The sequence below is a fragment of the Desmodus rotundus genome, chromosome 11 (genome assembly GCF_022682495.2).
Source record: "Desmodus rotundus isolate HL8 chromosome 11, HLdesRot8A.1, whole genome shotgun sequence".
Taxonomy (NCBI): domain Eukaryota; kingdom Metazoa; phylum Chordata; class Mammalia; order Chiroptera; family Phyllostomidae; genus Desmodus; species Desmodus rotundus.
The window spans coordinates 79632370-79655725 of record NC_071397.1 but is presented as its reverse complement, the minus strand read 5'-3'; the positions used below and the strand labels follow the sequence as shown (position 1 = coordinate 79655725).

The window sequence follows — 23356 nt, the reverse complement described above, 5'->3', positions numbered from 1 at the left end:
TGAGAATGCAAAATGGTACAGCCTCTATGGAAAATAGTTTGTCAGTTTCTAACAAAACTGAACATACTCTTACCATACATTCCAGCAATCCTGTCCCTTCATATTTACCAAAAGCAGTTGAAAAATACAAGGTCTGTCCAGAAGATATCCAGCTATGTAATATGAAAAATAGACATTTATTGGATATACAAGATACAGGAAATATTGTACATAGGACACCTCAGGTCCCTTCAAAATAGGCACCTTGGGACCTCACATAGTTCTATTTGCCATCAGCTGCCTTGTTGTATTTTCCTGAATGTCATTTATGGTCCAAAATCTCTTCCCTTTCAAAGGCAATTTTACTTTTGGGAAAAGCCAGGGGTCATAGGGAGCCAAATATGGGCTGTAGGGGGCTGGGTGACCTGGGTGATTTGATGTGTCACAAGATGTGATATACAAGTGGTCGCATTGTCATAATGAAGCTGCCAATCACCAGTTTCCCATAGCTGCAGCCTTCTGAGTCATAATTTCCATGGAGGAATGTTTAAGCTAAATGCAAAATTTGATGCAGATTCATTGCTCCATCCACTTAGTCATCTTAAATGTGACAGCCAGTGCACATGCTCACTCAACAGCATCTATGCCGCTGACTAGTACAGGGAAGTCATCATTGTTCACACATGAACATTCCAGTCCACTCTCCTTGGCTGCCAGCTTACATCCATGTCAGGCAAACCATTCTCATTATATTAACAATGGCTGGACATTTTCCAGACAGACCTCATATGTCCACACAAAAACCTGCACGTGGATGTTTACAGCAGCTTTATTCATAATTGCCAGATCACGGAAGCAACTACAATGTCCGCCAGTAGGTGAATGGATAAACACCCTGTGGTACCTCCAGACAATGGATTATTCAGTGCTAAAAAGAAATCAGTTACCAAGCTATGAAAAGATACAGAGGAAACTTCACTGCTGTTACTTAGTGGAAGAAGCCAATTTGAAAGGCTACATACTTTATGATTCCAACTATACAATATTCTGGAAAATGCAAAACTATAGCAACAGTGAAAAGATCAGTGGTTGCCGGGGGGTGTGGATGGGGGGAGGAAATGGACAAATACGTGGAGCAGAGAGAATTTCCAGGGCAGTGAAAATACTCTGTATGATATTGTAATAACGGACACATGCCATTTATTTATATTTGTCCAAACGTATATTATGTCCAACAGCAAGGGTGAAATGTAATGACTCAAAACTATGGACTTTGGGTAATTCTGGTGTGTCAGCACGGATTCTACAATTGTAGCAAATATACCACTTTCGTGGGGGAAGTCGATAATGTAGGAGGTTATGCATGTGCCGGGGTAGGGGCTATATGGAAAACCTCTATACCTCCCCCTCAATTTTGTTGTGAGCCTAAATCACTGCTCTAAATCCACAAAGTGATAAAAATCACTTTGATTTTTAGTCTAAATCAAGACTAAAAAATAAAGTCTTGAAATAAATAGGAAAAATATTAACGTTTAAAACCATGAAATATATTTAGAATTATACTTACTATCTTGTGGGGTGGGGGATAAATGTTTACTGATATTGGTTCATAGTCTGCCTTATTATACTACAGTGCAAGAAATTTACTCTGGGTATTCAAATAAGGGAGAAAGTTTTAAAATGTTTAACCAATGCATTGTGGATTAGTCCTTTAGAAATGGCAGGACTGACCTCTATTTTTTAATAATAGGCAGTTTTTTAAATGTTGAATGACAACATAAAGGCAAAAGACCAAGAATATGCTAATTATTGTTCTTTAGTCAGTGGACTAAAGTATAATCTAGACCCTACATCGTCCATTCAAGTACATCTAAATCATTTACAAGGATAAGCCTGTGAATAGCCTACCTATGAATATAGACCAGAACAAAAGAACTTTTTAGTTCAGAGGAAGAAGGTGATCATCACCACAATGTTCTAAAAGTTACATTTTTAAAGAAGTCTGTGGATTAGAAAGCACAGCCTCAGTCTGAGCCCACTAGGGCAGGCGGAGATGAAAGCTGAAGGTGTGGGCCACAGGCTCAGAGGAGCTATGATGATGCAGGCAAAGTGTCAAAATAATTGAATGACTGAGATGGGGTTGGAAACCATTTATTCTGGTCCTAACTATAGTGTCCCTTGCAAAATACTGTGTTGCCTTTTCTTCTTCTTTCATAAATTATAACTATAGTATTCCATCATCAAGCATTTCTGATTCTTGATAACAAAAAATTCATTTGCTTCCTATGTATTTTCACATATAAAAATGAAAAATAAAGTTCATGAAATGCATGAACATACATACATTAAATATATACTCTGTTACATCAATATGCACATTTATGTGTCAGTTGTAATAGAAAGAACTATTGGTGCTACAGGTGACATGGCCTCATAGAAAATGTCATGACCCCTTTCCAGGGCAGATGTATTTTTTTAAAAATTAAAACTTTGGCCCTGGCTGGTATGGCTCAGTGTATTGGGTACTGGCCTGAGAACTGAAAGGTTGCTGGTTCGATTCCCAGTCAGGGCACATGCTTGAGTTGCATGCCAGGTCCCTGTCTGTGGGCATGTGAGAAGCAACCGACTAATGTTTCTTTCCCTCTCTCTCTCCCTCCCTCCCACTCCCTCTCTCTAAAAAATAAATTAAATTAAAAAAATAAAACTTTGATATTTTTCAGTGGATTTTTGATAGACTGGTTAGTTAGTCCATGAAAAGGACAGAACTAAATTTCTGCTCAATAAAGCAAGAGAAGCTGAGGATGTTGAGGACAAAAGAGAAATGCAGAATGCCCGGAGAAGATGGGGAGATGCAAAAGGGATAAAAGATAGAGAGACCATGGAGCCTGGTGCAAGAGTGAAGAGACCTCTGGGGATGGATGATCAGTGAGCAATGAGTGACTAATGAATTTCCATAAACTGTGGTTTATGACAGTGAGTTTCAAGTTATTTCTTATATTTCACTGTACTCATTCTACAACCTCCCCCAGAAGTTCGGGTCTGTGACAGTAACTGCATTGAGTTCACAGAACATGGAAGCAGTAACTCAACAGGGATGTGGGTAGTGTGAGGCAAAGCAGTGTGGAGAAAATCAGCACCCTCCTGGTCTAGGAGCCATAGGATGGGTCCAGGGGAGAGCAGAGAAGCAGGGGCAGCATGGACTGGCCACTCAAGAAAACAGGAGCTCCTACCTGCTGATCTCAGAACACTGGGCACAGGAGACATAGAGACTAGAATTATCTGGGTACCACAGTACTGCCTCATCCAGATTGTACTAGCTCACTGTCCTATATCTGTGTCCCTCAGGTTTTAAGGCCTTTAAGAATGTGGTCTGCAGAGTCTCATTTGAGAAATAGTCAGAAATTAGGTTAACTAAATAAATGTTGACACTGTGTGATCAGCTTGAGTTAAAATATAATTAAAAATGCAAACTACAATACCAAAATTTCATAGAAGTTCTTGTGTATAAGTTCATGGTTATTCACATAACCCAAAAATGTGTGTAGTAATTTTGTTCCCTCAAACATACATTTCAGAAGCACTTATAAACAGCAAGAAATCAGCTCCCTCAAGAAATATATCTATAGACCTCTGGATATACATGTCCCAATATAAGAAACATTGTTCTGTATCATTTCTCAATTGTAATAAACATATAATCCACTTCTGTTTCATAGGCATCCTCTCCTTTTTACCAATCCGGCCCCAAACCCACACACACTTCCATTTCCTCTAACTGGCTGTCTAATCACCCAAGTACAATAAATATAATGACGCTCTTACTTATTTCCACCGATCTCTACATGTGTAAGATGAGTAAATTCTTGTGAAAATAATTCCACAGAATTTATATAAAGCTTTCCCGCGGGCTATTGTAGGTAAAATAAAGAATAAGATGCAGTGTGCCTTGAAGAAACTTACAATCTGGTTGTAGAGGCCTGAGATACAGTAATAATACAGCCAACGATAAAACTGAGTACAGTGTTCTAGAACTTCCACTAGTTTTTACATTACTTTGTATTTTTTGATATATTTTACATGAACCATATTTTATTATCTGCCTTGCTTCTCAAATCAGGTTTTAAGAAATATGCTACAAAAAACACAGGATTAAACACAGCACCTCTTCCTGAACTATAAACTTTCTTCAATGTTTGGGGTTGAGGACAGACTGTTCCTTCTGTAAGATAATATAATTATTAAGTTTTTAAATTTTATTTTTTGTATTTTAAATTGTAAAGATCTAGAGAAGAATGCAAAACGTATTTCCCCCCCAAATCAATCAGAAGCGTTCTAAGGAGTTTCATTTATAGATTCCATCCTCACACTCATGTGAAAACGTCTAAAGGCTGGTCTCTCAACTGCTATTCGACATGGACCTGGGATTTCTAGCCACTGAGACAGAGCAGTGAAGAAAAATAAAAGGCATTTAGACTAAGGAATGAAACACTACAACTGTCTTCATTTACAGACAATATGATTGTCTATATAGAAAACTCAATATAATAGAACTAATAATTATTTGGCAAGGTTGCATAATAAAAGGTCAATATACCAATATCAACTTATATCCATATGTTCAATACAAGAATGAACAACTGAAATTAAAAAAAAACTTGCAAAAGCATCAGAAATATGAAAGACTAAGACATGAATCTGACAAGCAGTGCAAGACCTGTATACTGAAAACTACGAAACATTTCTGAGTGCCAGTAAAGGAGGCGTGGCCAAGTGGGTTAGAAGAATGTGAGGAAACATCTGCGAAGTATACATATTTGATAAATGAGTTGTATCCAGAACGTGCACACACAAGCATGCACACAGGCATGCATGCACTTTGTTGTATATAAATCTTATCTGAATAAAAATGAAAATTACAACAAATTAAATATGGTGATCCCTCGTTTCAGAAGGATTCTTATCTCATTTTAAACGTCAGTTTTGTGCCCTGCCCAGTGTGGCTCAGTTGGTTGGGCATCATCCTGCATAGCAAAAGGTCACTGGTTTGATTCCCAGTCAGGAGACATGGCTGGGTTGCAGGTTTGGTCCCTGGTGGGGGTATATACGGGAGGTAAGTGATCGATGTTTCTCTCCCTTTCTTTCTCCCATACTTCCCTTCTCTCTAAAATTAAATAAATAAAATCTTTTTTTAAAGTCATTTTTGTGATTCTAAGGAAAGGGAAAATAACTTCTATTTTTTTTCCTTTCCACCAAGGAGTGAAAACACCCACACAAGTCTTAACAAATATAACAGAATATCTCAATTAAAAATATAATTATCTCACAAGCAAGAAGTCTCAAAGGAAGATGTGCCAGGTTTGGCAGCTCAATAATGTCACCAGCAATGCAAGTTCTTCTCTCTGTCCTTCTGTTTGGCCATCCTTAGCATGTTGCTTTTTCATTCTTAGGCTTATCACCTCATTGTCAGAGAATGCTACCACATCCCATTCTCCTGTAACCGCCTCCTAAGCAGTAAGAAATGAAGGGATGAAAGAAAGGAGCTCTCCATCCTGCAGCACTGTATTTTGATGAAATAAGATCTTTCCCAGAAGTCCCTTGGGTCACTTGTCCTACACGAGACCAATCACTTTCAAAAAAGACTGAGAATACCATAAATCTGGCTTTGACCAGTTCAACATCTAGGACAGTTTGGTGGCCCTCAACAAAATCAGGATTCTGTTAACAAAGGATAAAAGAGGTAAATGACTACTAGGCAAGTAATGTCTAGAATTGTTGGCTAGAAATATAATTGGAAACCCTGAACAGTGTTTCATATGTGCTCAACCCCCTATGCTCCATATCCTAGAAAAGAAGCATGATTATGAATGTGTAATTTCCACAGAGACGCTCTAGTTTCTAAAAGAAAAAAAAACATTTCTGGTGGGGACTTATAATAAATCTGCTCCAAAATAAGTGTTAAATAGTCAAGTTAAGAGAAAGAGAGGAATTGTGAACTGTGCAGAACACGAGTCTGAAACCCACTGCTGGCCCTGAGCACGTACCGACTTCTGATCTCAAAGAAACAAAACGGAAAGGTAAACATGACTAATAAAACAGCTCTGGATGTGGATGATACAGGACATGAAATAGTAACTTTCTCTGTAATGCTTATGTCATTTCTTAAGATCATTTCATTTTTACTAATGACATTTTCATCAAAAACAATTAAAATTAGTTGGCATTCTCTGTGCCACCGGGCACTGTGGTTGGGCTCAGTGGGAGACGCCTCAGATTATCCTACCAAGGATGAGACATCCTGGCTAAAGGTTTTCAGTGTGTTGTGGAATGCTGGGAATTGGATATGGTACAGAGTCCTGTGGATTCCAATCAGTCTGAAATTTTCAGTAAAGGCTTATGCCCTGTGTGACTGCAAAAAATCCTAGAATGACAGTTTCCCCAGACTCAAAACTTCAACAGAAGTCCTAGCTGAAAGCTCTGGGACATGAACAAAACCAAGCATGCTGAGATTGTAAAGAACACAGCCTGGGGTTAGAAAACACAAACTTGATGCCTAACTCCACCACCCACTGGCCCTGTGATCCTGATCAGCCTCTTTAATCTCCCTTGTCTTTGGCTTACTCTTAATTGCATCTATGGAATGATAAAAGTTGGACTGCTTGGTCTCTGCTATTTCCAAGCCTAAACATGCAAAGGCTCTGACCAAGGAACATTTAGGAAAAGAACAAAGCTAGTTAAATAGACATACATACATTTCTGGGGGCTTTTGAACATACGTGCAGATGTCAAAGGATATTGTTTAATAAAGTCTGAAAAAATTATAGTAAAACAAAAATTTTCCTTTTCTATCAATTCCTAAATTTGTTACTTGTCCCAAACATAGAGAAAGGCAGGCACTGGGAGTACACCCCACCCCCTCCAAATCCCGTGTATTCTCAGTCTAATAGAATCGAACAGCAAAGCAACTTGGAGCTTAAGATCTCAACATCAACATTCAATCCATGTAACAAACACCAATATCTTGAAGGCCTTCAATTAACTCCCTTAAATCTCAAGTTTGACATTAAGGGCTCAAGAATTAAAATACTGTACATACAATTCTAATTACAGTGCAAGAAACAATAAGAAACTAAGAGGGAAAATTAGTCTAGCATTAAAATATTAAAACTGTTAAATCAAACATTCGATGTAAAATTTACTCACTTGCAGATGAGTACATTCATTCAACATTCTAAAATATAAGTATGCATAACCTAAAATTATCACCGATGACTCCTGACTTACTTCTGCGGAGTAACTCATGCACGGTGGAATCCGACTGAATCACCCGGAAAGTAAGCAGATCCCGTTACAGTAAGTGCCATGTGAATGTTCAGCAGAAGGGCACACAGAACAGCCTCTTATCCATCCACCGATAGCAAGCCACTTAAACATTTAAATGCCTCTTGTGATTTTTCACAAACAGCTTTAATCACAAATTATCTTCCTAGGATAATATGCAGGTCCTTTAATTTTGAATGACTTTCAAAATCTAAGATACTAAACAAACAAACAAAATGAGAAAAAAGCATCAGTCTAGCTGGGCCCCCAGCCAATGCAAACTTTACTTCCTGGAAACAAAATAAGAATTCCACAATCTCACAGGGAGTATGGAAACAATCACCCCAAACATGAATCAGTGTGGATATTATCATGCAAATCACAGAGGACTGAAGGGAGGGGGAGCTGCAGTCCTGAGGTGAGGGAGCAGAGACTGCTCCCTTTACAAGAGTCTCCAGAAGGAAAGGCGCCCTGCTACACAGGTAGGGTTCGCAGCGCTCTGACGTTCTTTGTCTGTTTCATCTTAGGAACATGCTCTCAAAACTGAGTCATAAAGGCCTTTTACTTGGAATTTATAGGCCTTCAAGCTTACTTCCCTTAATACTTAATATGTGAAGCACTATTGCATCCTGTAACATGTACTCTTTTTCATTAACGGATCCCCAAACTAAACTATGGTCCTATGTAGTTGGGCAATATACAAAAGCATTGATGTGTATCAGTTTGTCAGAGTTATGCATTTAAAAACCTCTGATTATACACAGTAGTTATCATATACCTACATTTTACAAAACTTATGAAATAAACAGAAAACTTTGAGGCGAGGCTATTCAGACAAGCGTATAAAATACTTTAAATACTAAAATAAAAGGAGTATAAAGTTATAAAGACAGCCTGAGCAGTTTGAGAAACAACCACAGTGTCCTTTTCAATTTTTGTGGAACAAAAACTTGAACTTCCTGCACACAACTTTAATCTATTGTTTAATTCCGGGTCAAAATAAAGTAACCCAAATACGCACTCTGTTACATAAAAGGCCCAGAGGATGAAATTACATCCGTCTCTAATAAAGTACTTTGAAACCCTATAGTCGAGTAACTTAGCAGCCAAATTATTTTTCTTCCATTAATGCAGATTGAGCATTAATAAGAACTGGGAGAAAAACAAACATGTAAAATAAAGTGTTTCACACCTTCGCTTGAACTTTCTTAAATGACCCTGATCTACCAACATCTGTAGTACAAGCTAAAATAAAATTATTTCATCAATCTCCAAATAAAGCAATCATTTAATACAGTGTTCCAGGGGCCGATTTTAATTCCCAGATGTTAAAAACATGTATGTAAAAGCATTCCTATTTTAGTGTTGAAGTTAAAAATGAATTAAAAAGTCTCATTTCAAAACACCCCGCTGTTGTGGGGGTCTTAGCCTGATAAGGTGCCTAAATCCTCTCAGCCTCTGTTTTCCATCTGCAAAATAGAGAACTTGATAATGCAATCTCTATAAAACAAGTCCTCTAGGCCTTCGGATCAAGCGTGGCAATATGTGAAAAGGAGATAAATTGGACAAGGCATTTAATGTAAAGAAATGTAAGTGTACCTTTGTCTTCCTAAAAATCCTGGTGCGGCAAAACCAGTACAGACTCCAGTTTCTATCTAAACCCCCCTTTTTTATCCATAGTTTGAAAAACAAATACCACCTATTTTATAGTCCTCAGTCTATAACTTTTTTTCACACCATTTCTGATGCAATAGATCTACAAATTAAAGAAAATGATAATATAAGACATGAACACAAATCAAATTTGTTTTGTTCATGTGTACACAAATTCAAAACATCTCAAGTTTTTGGTTGAAGGAGTGAGTCGGGGATGAAAAATAAGTAGGGCTTTTCCCCAGCAGATGCCCCTAGCACGTAGTGTCGCCAGCCCAGGCACCAGAGGGCCGGGATTAAAATCCTGCTCAGCCACCCACCAGCTGAGTGATCCCTCACATACAAATTGAGGGATAATGATAGTGCCCACCTATCAAAGCGTTGTTAGAATTCAACGAGTCCGTATACATACAGCACTCAGAAAGCCCAAGTGGGGACTACATGTTAGCAGGGAGCAGCTGGCGCTCACAATCCAGGATAATCCACTGTTTACCTGTGTCGTCCACAGCACTTCGGGCAAAATAATGGAAGTTAAGCAAAGAAACAGGCAATGTTTGCCTTTCTTTTTTAACTCTCCTTTGCTTTTTTTTTTTTTTTTTCTTCCCAAACCTTCCACCCTTCCATCAGGGCTCCTGCCAAGAGAGTTAGTTAACATGAACTTCTTAACACAGTAACCCTTACAAGGGTATTTGTGTCCTAAAAAAAGTCTGAACACAGAAATCAATCCTTAATCCAAGATTTGAAATGATGAAATTTCATGTACTTTAAGAGAAGTACTTTTTCAGTCTGACTCTGTGGTTAAATTAGACCCAATCACATCTAAATAAATAGGCTCTTCTTTTTCTTGGATATACGGATATCCAAAGAAAACAGAACAAGCAGTTTCTTCCAAAGATGAGAGGCATTTTCATTAACCACAAGTGTTTATTTTTCTCTTGTCTCTTCTTAACGGTTTCAATGAAAAAAAAAATAAACTTTCAATGCTAACGCAGTCTTAAGTCCTAGTAAGTGGGACCTGCTTTGCTAAAGGAAAACTCAAAATGTCACTTCATAATTTATGTATTGAGTTCTAGGAGCTCACCTACCATTTTTAAAAATAATGGCCATTGTTAATCTTTAAACTACTTAAATCCATAGTCCTACCATGCTTCAATCTGCTTCCTGACCTTGTGTGTACAAATGTACTTCCCTCCTATCCTACCAAAAACAAAACAAAACAACAACAACAACAAAAGAATGCCATCAAGGGACGTCATCATCCCAAGGCTATTTTCTTTATTCTAACCTCCACAGAGCCCCAATAGCCCTGCTGCAATCATTTGGTTTTATTCTCCACTGAACCTTCTCTTGTCATCAATCACAGTCAAGCCCCCTCTTGTTTGGAAAAGCCGCTCCCTTAAATTACCGTTGTTTTTCTTCTTTAAAATGCAGCGGCTATCTCCTACTTCCTCATCATCTTCTCTGTGTTGAGCTCTGAGATATCTCTTCTTGCCACAACTCTAATTAATGGGGCTCAGAGCTAAGGGCCACCAATGACCTTCTAATCAACAAACGAAGCAGCCTTTTCCTCAGTCCCCATCCTTCTGGTCCTCTTGAAATATCAGAGTGACGAACAATTCCTCCTGAAAGTTATCTTGGCCACTGGCTCTGAAAGCATTACTACCCTGATCTTCCCTTTGTTTCCCTTCCTCTCTCTTCTCTGTCCCTCCTGATCCACCTAACTCCCTCCACTTCCAAGCTCTTTCCAGTCTTGTTTCAGAACTTCTCAGTGGGGTTTTCTACCGCTCTACATTTTCCTCCTCACAGAACTTCTGATTCAGTAATTCCAATCCATCTGAAGTTCCTGGGCAGGCCTTGCTGCCTTATATCTGGCAGTTCTGAGTCTTATTCTTGCTCCTCACCAGGCCAAGTCAGGTCCTGTCATGTTCATACAATCTCAGGCCTTCTTTCTAGACCTCGTTAAGAAATGACCTAGTCCATCCATAATTCCTATCTTGACCTTTCTTGAGCAGATTTTCCTCCCTGATAGCATAGTGCTTACTATTCTATACTGTTAAGTTAGCAATGCTGTTGTTTTCTTCCTTAACTTCTATATTCCTATGTGTTTGTCTTCTCACTCCAGTTTCCTCACTAGTTTAATATAGCACAGTATAGTAAATGTTCAGGTAAACCTCCTAAGATAATTTGCAGAGAATAAATATATAAACAAATAACTCGGTGAAAGCAGACATAATATAATTCAGTGACTCTTACCTCCCCCAGAAGACATTTTTGATTGTCAGTAATGAGAGTAGAGGAGGTCAGGAGGAGCTACTGACATCTAGTGGGAAGATACCAGAAATGCTTCTAAACATCATAGAATGCCCAGGACAGCCCCCCACTATAAGGAATTATCCAGCCCCAAATGTCAATAATGTTGAAGTTGAGCAACCCTGACGTAGGTCAATGCTTTGTTAAGTTGGAATGCTAGAAACATCGTATCTACAAACACAACAATGAGAAAATAATAAATACATGGTGACTATTTTCTTCTAAATATTTATGGCTTCTTGTTACTTTGACGAAAAAGGCAAAGCTAATGATGTCCCAATACCTAACCAGCTGCATGCCGGCTCCTGCTCCCCTGAAAGAGGTGAACTCAGTAACCAGTAACCCACACACAATGTGATCGTGGGAAAATCTGGAAGAAAGCACATCAAAGGGGAATTCACTGACTATGGCCAGGACTTTAACTGATTTTTATCTAGACTTACTCTCTTAGTGATCCCAACAACAGCATTTCTTTAAATATCATTGATACCCTGAAGCCTCAAGTTAATATTTGAAGCCCAATCTTCTCTCCTGAGTTCCAAACAGTTACATCTAACTGCCCAGCATTTCCGCACATATGTCTCATATCAGGTAGAACTTAGTATGTCTCTATTAACTCAGTTGCTTAATACTCTCCTAGGAATCTGTCCTCCATGCAGTGTTTCAGGAATACAGCCTCTCCAGTCTTGGAATGCTGCCATCTTCACCTGGGGTTTCCTCCTCGTTCTTCACGCTGGGGAACATGGGAGACCAACGGATGGTGGGGAGGCTTCTCACTACCTCAGCCTGGAAACGTAGTGCATGTCACTCCCCCTTGCATTTCATGTCCCTAAACTAGTTGCATGGTCCTACACAAGTGAAGGGGGCTGGGAAGTGCAGTTCTTGGTGCAGCAGGAAAAGGTGTCTGAAACAGAATCGGTGAAAAGACAGGAATGTCTTGGCCATCATGTCTAAAACTCCCCATCTCCACCCTCAATCTATTCCTTCCAAGTCATCTCATCTCAGTGACAGCCATCCCATTGCTCAGGACAAAGACCTTAAAGCCATCTCTGACTCTGTCGTTTCTCTTATAACCCACATTCGAATGCTCACCAGGTACCTCCACTGCTGCCTGGTCCTTCGCGCATCTGGATGCGTACGACAGCCTGGTTTCTACTCACGTCATCATACTGACTTTTCCCACACTGCAGACGGACTGATCTTTCAAACACTGAAGTCACATCATGCCATCCTTGAGCTCCTCCAATTGCTTCACACACCACTCGGAGAAAAGTTCAAGATCTAATCATGCCTAAGAAACCCTACACAATCCATACTCCTCCACCTCCACATCCTGATTTCTTCCCTATCTCTGCACTGTTTTTTCCACCACCACCGCCAACACTGGCCTCCTTTTCACTCCTCAGATATACCAGGCAAGCTCCCACCTCAGATTTTGCAGTTGCTGTTCCTTCGAAACCAAAATCCACTCCCCACCCCGATATTCACATGACTCACTCTGTCGTCTCCAAACCTTTGCACAAATGCCATCTCCTCAGTAAGCTCCTCCTGACTACTCCCCCCAAACTGGAGCTTTCCCCACCCACTCAGCTGTCCCTGGGGCTTCTTATTCTCCTGACTGCTTTACTTGATTTTTCTCTTGCATTTATTACTCTCTAGCATACTGTATTTATTCGTTTATCTTCCCCCACTATAATATAAGGTCTGCGAAAATAACAATGTGTTTATTTTGTCCATCAAGTATTTCCAGCACCTAAAACCACCCTTCAGACACAGCTGTCCTCCACAGATATTCAGTGAATAAATTAGTAGCCACTGTCCAAATCTCATTTTAAAATCCCTTTAGAACTTGACATAACATCATACGATCTTGCATTAAACTAAAATTTGGGGGAGGGCAGGAATTGCATTATATTTATCTTTCAATCCTTAGTTAAGCAGAGATCCTGACAGAGAGTGAGGAGTCTTTAAATGTTTGTTTAATTGAATTTGTTGAGTTATCACTCAACGTTCAGACATTCCGCTGTCTTATGACTGCCTGTTCCAAATCTTTGCCAATGAAGACCATGCAGTTGATTCGTGTTCATGGGAGAATAACTTACATTTCTCACTGAGACTCAGGATATTTAAAACCTTTGCTCTTTGATTAAATACGCTGAAATGAAGTTAAGTGTTAATGGATACTTTCAAAGCTCCAAGTGTATTGAAGGGTCTGAAAACCATTTATGTTGATCAAAGCAGGTAAATATTGTGTGTAGCAGTGTGGACTCCGGAATCCGTCTCCATGAGCTCACCTTCCATCGGCATAGCTTTCCAGCTGCCACAACCTTGAATGAGAGCAGCTTCGGCGTGCTCTTCTTTGGACTGGGGTTGTGACACAGGGCTGCTCCACGATCACCTGAGGTGAATCACGTAAGCCCTTAGTACGCTGCCTATCAGTGGACGCAATTGTAAGTATTATATGTAACGTCATAACACATTGGCGGCTACTAAGTACTGAAGTAAAATGAGTGTTACTCTTTTTATCAGTGAACATTTTCCATTTGCTGTACAGCTTATAGCAAAAGTTACATTACTTTCATTTTTCTCATTTTTTAAGATTACAAGGTGTGCTGGGGGACTGGGTGAAAAATATGAAGGGGTTGAGAAGTCGGCACAAGAGTCAAGGGGATGTTAAAGTACAGTACAGGGAATATAGTCAATGATACTGTGATGACTGTTCACGGTGCCAAGTGGGTGCTGAATATATCAGGGGATCACTTTGTAAAGTATCTGATTACCTACCTACTCGCTGTACACCTGAAACTAACACAAAATAATATTGAATGTAAACAGTAATTGAAAAAATAAAATAAAAAATAGATATTACAAAAATATATACAAGCATGAAATAAACAGGTTATGTATCGATCATAAACAGTTGTTTTCACCACAGATATCAGAGCTTTTATTGGTGACAATACTACTCAAACAAAGGGCTGGAAGCTGCTGACAAAGCCCAGGGTCAGTAGGCGTGGGGCTCTGGTGCCACCCTCCCTCCTTCCCAAGTCCATGGCAGGTGCACTAAATAGATAACGTTACTTTTCCAGTGAGCCAGGAGGTGGCTTAGGTTCCTTCTCCACACAGGCAGCTGCTACCAATTGATTACAACTGACAGACGAAAAGCCTGATATTTACATTCTCCACATTAGAAAAAGGGATGCAATCATAATTCATATTCTGTACAATACGGGCTTCTCCCTCTCTAAATACATGTTCCAAAGTTTGTGAAAAAGTTTTAATAATTAAGTTATAATTTGAGAAAATTACAGAAGATAATAATTCATGGAATCATCTTATGAATCCTCAAAAACTCATGAGAGATATAAAAATTCAGTTAAAACTTGTTTAAAAGAATACATCTTAATGACTAATAAAAATTAACCTAAATTTAATATATCTACTTTGTAATGTCACAGTGTAGGTACTCTATTGTATAGCTGCAAATTAAAACTATAGTAGGCCATTGGGAGTTACAGTTCTGAAAATAATTTAGCTTTAAGCAGAATTCCATTGAATTCTGAAGTATATTGTCCATTTGGATGGTGCAAAAAATACATGTTGTAAACATAATTCTTTTGACCAGAGTAAAGGACAAGTTCTTCCAAACAGATTTGTAGCCTAAAAGAAATTTTGATTGTGTTTAGATTTGATTAAAATATATTTAAGAATAAAAGTATGCATGCTGCTCAAATTGATTTATAGTGCATAACAAAAAAGCAACAGAAGAATAATAATATTTCAGGATTTTGATAATCCCACATTATCAAAAATGAAAAAAATAACTGAAACTGAAACTAATCAAAATAATTATTTCCCAGCATAGTGTTTAAACACTGACAGAAATGATGATACTGAAGCTCTACATCTAGATTGTAAGCTGGGTGGTATATTCAATTCCATACAACAGCTAGGAACCTGTGTAAATGGCTCTGACAGCAGCACAGGTTTTAAAGATGGGCTAGCGGCTACAGCCAAAGAAGATACTGTAGAATCTCTCTACATACACTACATATAGTATTATATCAGAATAGAGTATTAATCTAGTCATTTGGCATTCTAAGGGAGAAAGACAGAGGCAAAAAGATTAATTTGTTAAACTAACTAGAATTTAAATACATGTTAATGTTACTAGGTCTTATGTAACACAATAAATACTATTAATATCTACAAATACATGTGAATTTCTAAATGTGCTCTTGAAACATAACATATAACATGAATCCAATAGATGTGAATTGATTTAGACCTCACTAACTAAAATATGTCATCAATGATATAAATTAACTGATTCAGTAACAATATTCACATATATAGGAAATTCATGCTCTTAATATTTAATATTAGGAAAAGTAATCTTACTGTAAACTACAACTTATTCATTTTACCTCATTTTACTTAGTTACTACAAATGTTTTATTGGATAACATATGGTACTCAAAATTAACAAAAGATTTTTTTTTCAAACCTTCCAGCTTGATGATAAATTTAGGCCAAACTCCTTCTCTCATGTATATATGAATGAATCAGACCTGAAAAAAACTCTTTGGGAATATTCAACATCACCAAAATAAGACTTTAAAATATCTTGATGTGTATGAATTCTTAAAAATAACAAATATTACCCAGTCTTTATTTGAACATAGGAGATATAACATATTTTACAGTATCAAAGGAACTTTGGATTATTTTATAGATACTGCTATGTATAATCTAGATTCATATTTATTTCCATTAACAAGAGCAACATGTAGTTAAAAACTGTATAAGCTATAATTGGATATAACTTAAACTGCTTCTTAATACTTAAGTTCTAATACAGAATTTCAGGCAAACATAAAAGTTAAATCTTACTTTAATTGCTTACCTCTTAAAATTCCCTAGATCCTCTAAGCCAGACTGAAAAATAGATACAAATATACTGCAAAAAACCAATGTTTAAGGACCAAACTATGTTTTGATCACATGCTGTTAAACTAATATTACACATTTTATGCAATTTTTTAAAATGTAAGTAAAACATGAATTCATAACTCAATAATCCATTCTGATAATAACAGTTTGGCTTTCTAAAATTCATCAGGCTATCCATTAACATACCTCACTGACAGCATATAAAAGCTTTTGAAGAAAATGTTCATCGAATGTCTGCAAGAATTGTGCTAACGTGGATACAAAATGAATAAGACCCTCTATTACTCTCAAGTAGCTTATAATTCAGCATGGAGGCAAATACACTGTTAAGACTACAGTTCCATGGGGTAAGTCCTGGGATAGAGGTAAGTGCCCAAAGGTATAAAGCACATTGCAGAGGCCCCAACCCAGCGTGGCTAACAGCGTGGGGAAGGATGCAGTCTGACAGGCTTGTTCAAAGAGAGTGAAACCTATATTGAGTCTTCAAGATTTACAACTTATCCTGGTGGGAAAGAGGCCCATCTGGGGAGAGGCTATAGAATTAGCAAAGGCATAAAAACCTCAGAGAACCTGTAAGATTCAGGGAACCAAAAGAAGCCAGAAATAAGACCTGTGGTGAGTCACAGGTAAGCAATTAAGTCTGTGTGCTTCACAGCACACTTGGGACCTTCTCTTCAGGGTAAGAAAGGGTCTGGGAAGGATATTAAGTAGAACACTGATGTGATCTGGTATGTATTTTAGAAAGACGACTCTAGAACTAACTTAAAGCAGAAAAAGATAGTCAAGAGGTAATATAAAGGTAAAAAATAAGGAGCTGAAGCAAAGACAACAGCCCTGAGAGATATTAAAAGTTAAGAATGGGCAGGACTTTGAGGGGGATGAAGGGGAAAAGGATGACTACCTCTTTTCTGACTTAACTCACTCAGCAGCTGATGATGCTATCCCCTGAGATGGGAAGCAAGGCCATAGAGGAGAAAGGGAGACAACTGAAAGAGAGGAGAGCTGGTGAGTTCACTTTTCATCTACTGAGCTTGTAGACCTATGTACTTCCAGGCAGGGATGTCCCTGCAGGTCGTTGTTGCAAGAATAAATGTGTACTCATTAAAGACCAGCTGAATTTGTCAGGTAATTGTAATAGCAGCTAACATTTATGAAGTTATCAACTTAAGCAGGGCAGGTGCTCGTTTTTCAAATACCTTCTTTTTATTATCCTCCCCACACTACAGATGACGAAGCATATAAATGATTTCCCAAAGACTACCAAGTGTTTTAAGTGTCCGGGATGTCTGATTTTAGAGTTCAATCCCCTTTTTCTAAAAATTTTTATTGTTATTCAATTATAGTTGTCTGCGTTTTCTCCCCATCCCTCCACCCCACAGAGTTCAATCCTTTACCCACTACAGTATACTGTGTTATGCAAAATCTCTTATGGATTTTTGGACCAGATAAAAGTGGGTTCCATTCTAATCTCTGCTACGTAACTGCCGTTTGACCTGGTCTATCTCTGAGCCACAGTTTCTTTTTCTGCAGAACAGTGAATATAACTATGACATCGCAAGGACATAACAAGGACTGGACAGAAGGCGCTGTGAAGGCTGGATGGAGCATGCATGCACAACGAATGGCACGGGCTGTAGGGCCTGTGCCTAGAGAAGGAATGCTCTAAGTATCACAGCTATCCCATTCATCTCCTTAAGTGCTTCCTTTTAATCCCACCCTGATTGTGCTGCATCTTAACAAATGCTACATATCTTTTTTTTTAAGTTTTTTTTTATGTAGAGGAAGCTGTCATTTATTTCTTTTTTTTAAATTTTTATTGTTATTCAATTACAGTTGTCTGCATTTTTTTAAAGTTTTGAGACAGGAATATACTCTGCAAAATTTAAAGTCATTTAAAGATTTCCTTCAAATAGAAATCATGTTAATGTAAAGGGGGGTAGTTCTGACTTTTTTTGACTTTTCTGTGATGATAAATATCAAAATAAGAAAATTCAAAAGCAGTGAGGCATATTGATGTCATGAAGAGAGCTTTGGACTTGGAGTCAGAAGACCTGTGTGAAGTCCCAACTCTGACGCGTACCAGCCATGCCAACGTGGGCTCATTTAACAGTCCCAAGCTTCCCTCTGCACGTGAACAGGATCAACAGATTGGCCTATATGGTCTTCTATGTCTACGGATGTTGAAGAAGGAGGAAGAATCTTTGATGTTTACGTTGACAAAATTAGAGCCCTTAATCCAGTAACACTTGACACAAACTTCAAGCTTCCTGTGGCTTAAAGCAGGAGCACCCATTCATGATGTCCTAACCAACCACTCCACAGACCAGCAGCTTCCAGTCTGCCTGGCCAGATGATAGCCCCCCTCAGGTGAAGGGGAAAGAGACAGAGACAGGGAAGAGCATCCTTTTCTTCTCTAAATCTCTTCCATTCTCACCAAAAAATCAGCAGCTGAGTTCAAGATGAGAGGCCAGAAGATGACCTTAGATGTCTGGTTCTCAACCTGACTGTACATTAGCAACACCAGATAGTTTTTAAAAATTTAAATACTGAGCTCCACAACTCTAAAATATCACTGGGAGGGAATTATGTTCGATCTATAAGTGCTGAGTTTCATTTTGCAAAAGGCGATATGAAGTACCTTGAGTTACAACTTCACTCTAATGTTGAACACGAAAACATATTAATTTTAACCTCCACTGTATTAAAAACAACACAAACGGTCAAGTAGCCCCTAGTGTGTTAGAACAAAGTACAAGTCAACAGCAGCCCTCTCATGAAGCATCACCATTAAGAAGACGGCATCATCCACTCAAGTACATACATGGTCACACCTACAGACCTCTGACACCACTGGGGTCCATAACCACACAAGAGCACGGGTGACATATCATCACACAATCATCCATTTTTCTAGAGTCCATACTATGAATATTGAAGCTCAATAACCAACATTAAAAAAATAAACTACTTTGAAACCCTAGCCTCCCAAATGCCACTTGTCTTCTTTTAAAAGAGGCTCAGGCAATTTTGAAGAATAACATCTCTACCATTTGACAGATTTTTTTAGTTTTATAATGTTTCTCACAGTTTGATTCTATGTGAGCACAAAAAATTATATAATATATAATGAAATTAAACAATGGTTAAGTGTATATTTAAAGACTCTGCTATTTCTTTTAAATGGGATTTTAGAAAAATTAAATTAACTTGGAATGATGTGTATACATCGGGACACATATACCTCTGTATTTTAAAATTGAACTCGCCCAATAAATCTTTTCTAGAACCACATTACTACACACAATCACACTGCCCTCTATCGCCTGATAGAAACATTAGACTTTACGATCAAATCATGACCACACAAGCCAATAAAAAAATATCATCAGTCAGCATACCACACGCTTGGTAGGTACACACGTCTCCTTACTTGTGACATCACTAGGTGTCTGTGAACAGAATAGCTCGGGCCAAAGTGGGCAGTGGTGTGGGAGTCTGAGGGAAGACCTCCCACTGACTCCAGTTCTGCACAGTGAAGAACGAGTCTCACGGAGACACTACTGACGAGTTAGAAGGAAAGGCCATGTAAGTCCTTTCCCTTTGAGAAGTCAGATGCTTAGAGGGACTGCCACCAATCTCGTGCATTCCTCCCTCTGCAAAGAGCTTGGCAGAACAAGGACAGCCCTTGAGGACTGTGTTTGCCATCTTCGAAATGAACAATAGGCATGCTGGTAAAATACTTGCTCTTTTTATGCTTCTGACATTCAACACTAGATGCACTATCTAAGCACATTTGGAATAAAACTAACAAAGGAGGTATGTGAAATTGTTTGTACCAAGTGTTTGTACAAAACACTTAGCATGATTTCAACCCCCTAGTCTTTCTACCAGTGGTTTTACAGATACGCAACTAAGGAAGACCACAGTCATAAGATGAACACCATCAATTTCCAAAGTTTGCTTTTTATGACCTTAAAAGAAAATTCCCAAATCAACTAAAAAACATGTTTTTTTTAAAAAAAAAAAACTTGCTTTTTAAAGTATATTCATTTTAGTACAATTCTGAGTGGCTGTACCATAACTTTTTTCAGCAAACTGAGATTGAGTGAAGACTTACTGATTGTTCATTTAAATCCTGGGCGTCTTCCATGTGGTTTTTTCACTTCTCCTGCCACTCCCAAGCAGAAGCAGCTCCCTTCAATTCAGAATGGACTATCTAAAACAAAAGGATGAAAACAAAAGAAAAAGAAAAGATTATCCTTTCCATTTATTTGTAAAATTATCAAAACACACTATGATTTATGTGATAGTTGGTAATCTACAGAATTATTTTTAAAGAACAAAATCCATTAATATTGTCCCCATAGATGATAGAAATGATGACCTTGAAAATCACATCATGGTTAAATTGAGATATGTAAACAGTTGCTCAGGAGTCCTACAGATAAACAAAAACATCTGAGACAATTTTGGAGACACAGTCTGAATAAACAGTACACTATTTTGCTGAGAGAGAGTCCATCACTGAACAATTGATGGATTAAGAATTAAGAGGCTGCATTTACCATTCACTTTATAAAGTACATAAAATTAAGAAAGTACAGTGTGTGTTTTAATATGACAGCTTGCTATTACAGGAAAAATTGTCTGAATTAACAGATGATCACTATGCATGTCTGAAGAATATAATGTTATAAAATACATTTCCAATTTCAAAAAGAATAAAAGTAAGACTATTACAATTAAAAAAAGTATCACAAAATACTCTTATTTGGTTGGGCAAAAGTAAGTTCACAGCTGTTCATATGGAAAATAACACAATAGTTAGAAGTAATAATATGAGAATAAACTCTGTATTCTGCATGCCCCAACTGTAAGCCTACTCTTTCCCACCCTGTGTGTGGAGAGGAGAACTGGCCCATCAACTGTGGTAAGACAATCAGTTTACTATTCAAAACAGTTATCTTTTCTCCCTACCGTGCGTTACAAATTTCCCCAGCAAACTTAAAATTTTAAAACGCTCTAAAAAAAGGCATATTTTTTAAATTCCCCAATAGAGAAGGATTTTATAATAGAAGCAGTGGAAAAGAGCCACTCAAACAGAGCCAAACCACTCCCTTGAATACACACACATAATAATTAATAATAAAAATTAAAAAGATGCATGAAAATATCCCCTGGTGACCAGGACCACTCCAGCCGAGGCTCGCCTTGGCTGTGGTGGCACTTTGCGGGCCACCAGTCCAACTGATGCTGACCTGCCTGACTCCTCACCTGCCTGACTCTCAAGCCCGTCCTCCACGCTCCCAGAGGAATTGTGGCTGATCATCTTTAAAAACATTTTCTTCTCACTATCTGGATGACAAAGTAGCTAAGTGCTTCCTTGAAACAGAGAAGCAGATGGCCCTTTTCATTCTAACAGATAAATGGTTAAGGTGGATGGTAAAAACACTGTACCAGATTACAAAGGGAAGGGACAATAGACTCAGCTACATAAAAATGACACAAAAACTTTGTATTTCTGAATAGAGAAAAATATTATGGTCCAAAAAAGTAAAAGGACAAAACAGTTGTAAACAGTTGTAATGTTTAATGGAAATGATTTAACCACAACACAAACAGTTATCGCATTAAATTCATTTTTTAAGATGCAATCAGCATTTCAATGTAATATTACCAGAAAGCATAGACAAGAATTAAAACAGGTTATTGGGCATTAGTAAAGAAGTCATCATTTTCTGGAAGGGCCACCAGGGCACTGGTGATAACTCACGTGAAACTAAAATTAAGACTTCAGGAAAGGTACTGGAGCATTAGAGAATTAATCAAAAACTAGCCTCTTTTTGGGTAACCACCAGTTCAGAATCTATTTAATGTTCCAGTCGGGAAGCTATTTGCATCAATGTTCCATGTTACAACATAATACTTTGCTTTATATTTCCTTAAAATTGAGATTAATTGTTACTTAGTTTAACATTTTTATGGTAACATGAATTTCTTTCTTTGCCAAACACACTGAGGTACTAAAATATTACGAGCCCAGTGATTTTACATTATTGAACCAAGTAAAACTACCTAGGCTAATTGCAGACACAGTATTATTTTACATCATAATTTAGCAGTGGTTGTTATGCTAAATCCTTTAACATTAGTTTTCACAAATATATGAGAAAAAGATGAGAACAGTCTAAGAATCAAGTAAGAGAAGTATTACCTCATAATAAAGATATAAAATTAAGGAATAATAGTAACCTCATGCTGTTTTATGGAGCAATAATCTAGTTCCCGGCTTTATTTCAAGGCCATTCCTTCAGAAAAGGTGAATTTAAACCAGGAGTATTAGCAACCTCACCCATTCCATGTCAGATCATTTCTTCCAGGGTTAGGTTTTTGACTCACAGAAACCTTATTGGATCCTTTTCTTTAACTCTGCTCTAGAAGTGAACTGTAAACTCCTGTCTCTTAGAAAACTAGAATAAAAAATAAATAATTCTTCCAATTTAAAGATATAATAAAATTTATACACTAAAATTTAAAAAACAGTTCTCAGAAATGGAATGAGGTACTTAGGCTTGTCTACCAGGTGGTAGAGAAAGCAAAGAAGGAGAAGTTTGTAGAGTTTGTATGATGTAGCCTAATCTTCTTTCTTTCTAATCAAACCTTCAGTAAAAGGATTACCCAGATGTGCGTAAGTCTGGCTGACTGATGTCAACGTGACTGGGGGGCTGTGTGTGCCAGGCCTGGCACGGGACACGGGCAGAAGCTGCACGTGGAATGCTGCACCTCCCGCTGGACTGTGGAGACAGACGGCAGAGCCTCCCACTGGTCACTAAAGCCAGACATCTGGGCTTTGTCACTGACTCCTTGCCTGCTCTTCTCCGCATTCAACAAATTACCAAGTCATATCAATACTTCATAGAGATCGCTGAGGCCTCTCCATGCTTCTCTCCTCACTGCTACTACAGTCTTTCAAGCCACCACCATCCCCTGCCAGGACTGGAGTGACAGTCTCTTAAGGATCACCTTTCTTCCGCCAGTCCTGCTCCCTGGACTATTTTCAAAGTGAGGCCAGAGTGATAGTTTAAAAATACAGGCTGATTATATTCTCTCAAAACAACCCAAAGCTTTAGCCCTCCCTTAGGAT

The 23356-nt window shown here is 38.1% G+C and overlaps 1 protein-coding gene across 13 annotated transcripts in view; it reads right to left on the bottom strand.

Moving 5' to 3' along the window:
- The window catches only part of EYA4 (EYA transcriptional coactivator and phosphatase 4), a 251129-nt gene that overhangs the window by 202733 nt on the left and 25040 nt on the right, over positions 1-23356 (bottom strand). For 12 of the 13 annotated variants that reach the window (XR_011650524.1, XR_011650525.1, XM_045188797.3 and 9 more), the window contains exon 2: positions 20330-20428. Coding sequence is in view for 11 of the 13 variants with exons in the window: in XM_045188797.3 (XP_045044732.1) it covers positions 20330-20362 (33 nt within the window). In the remaining 2 variants the exon portion in view is untranslated. The remainder of the gene's footprint in view (positions 1-20329; positions 20429-23356) is intronic. The other variant, XM_053914038.2, reaches the window with a different exon arrangement.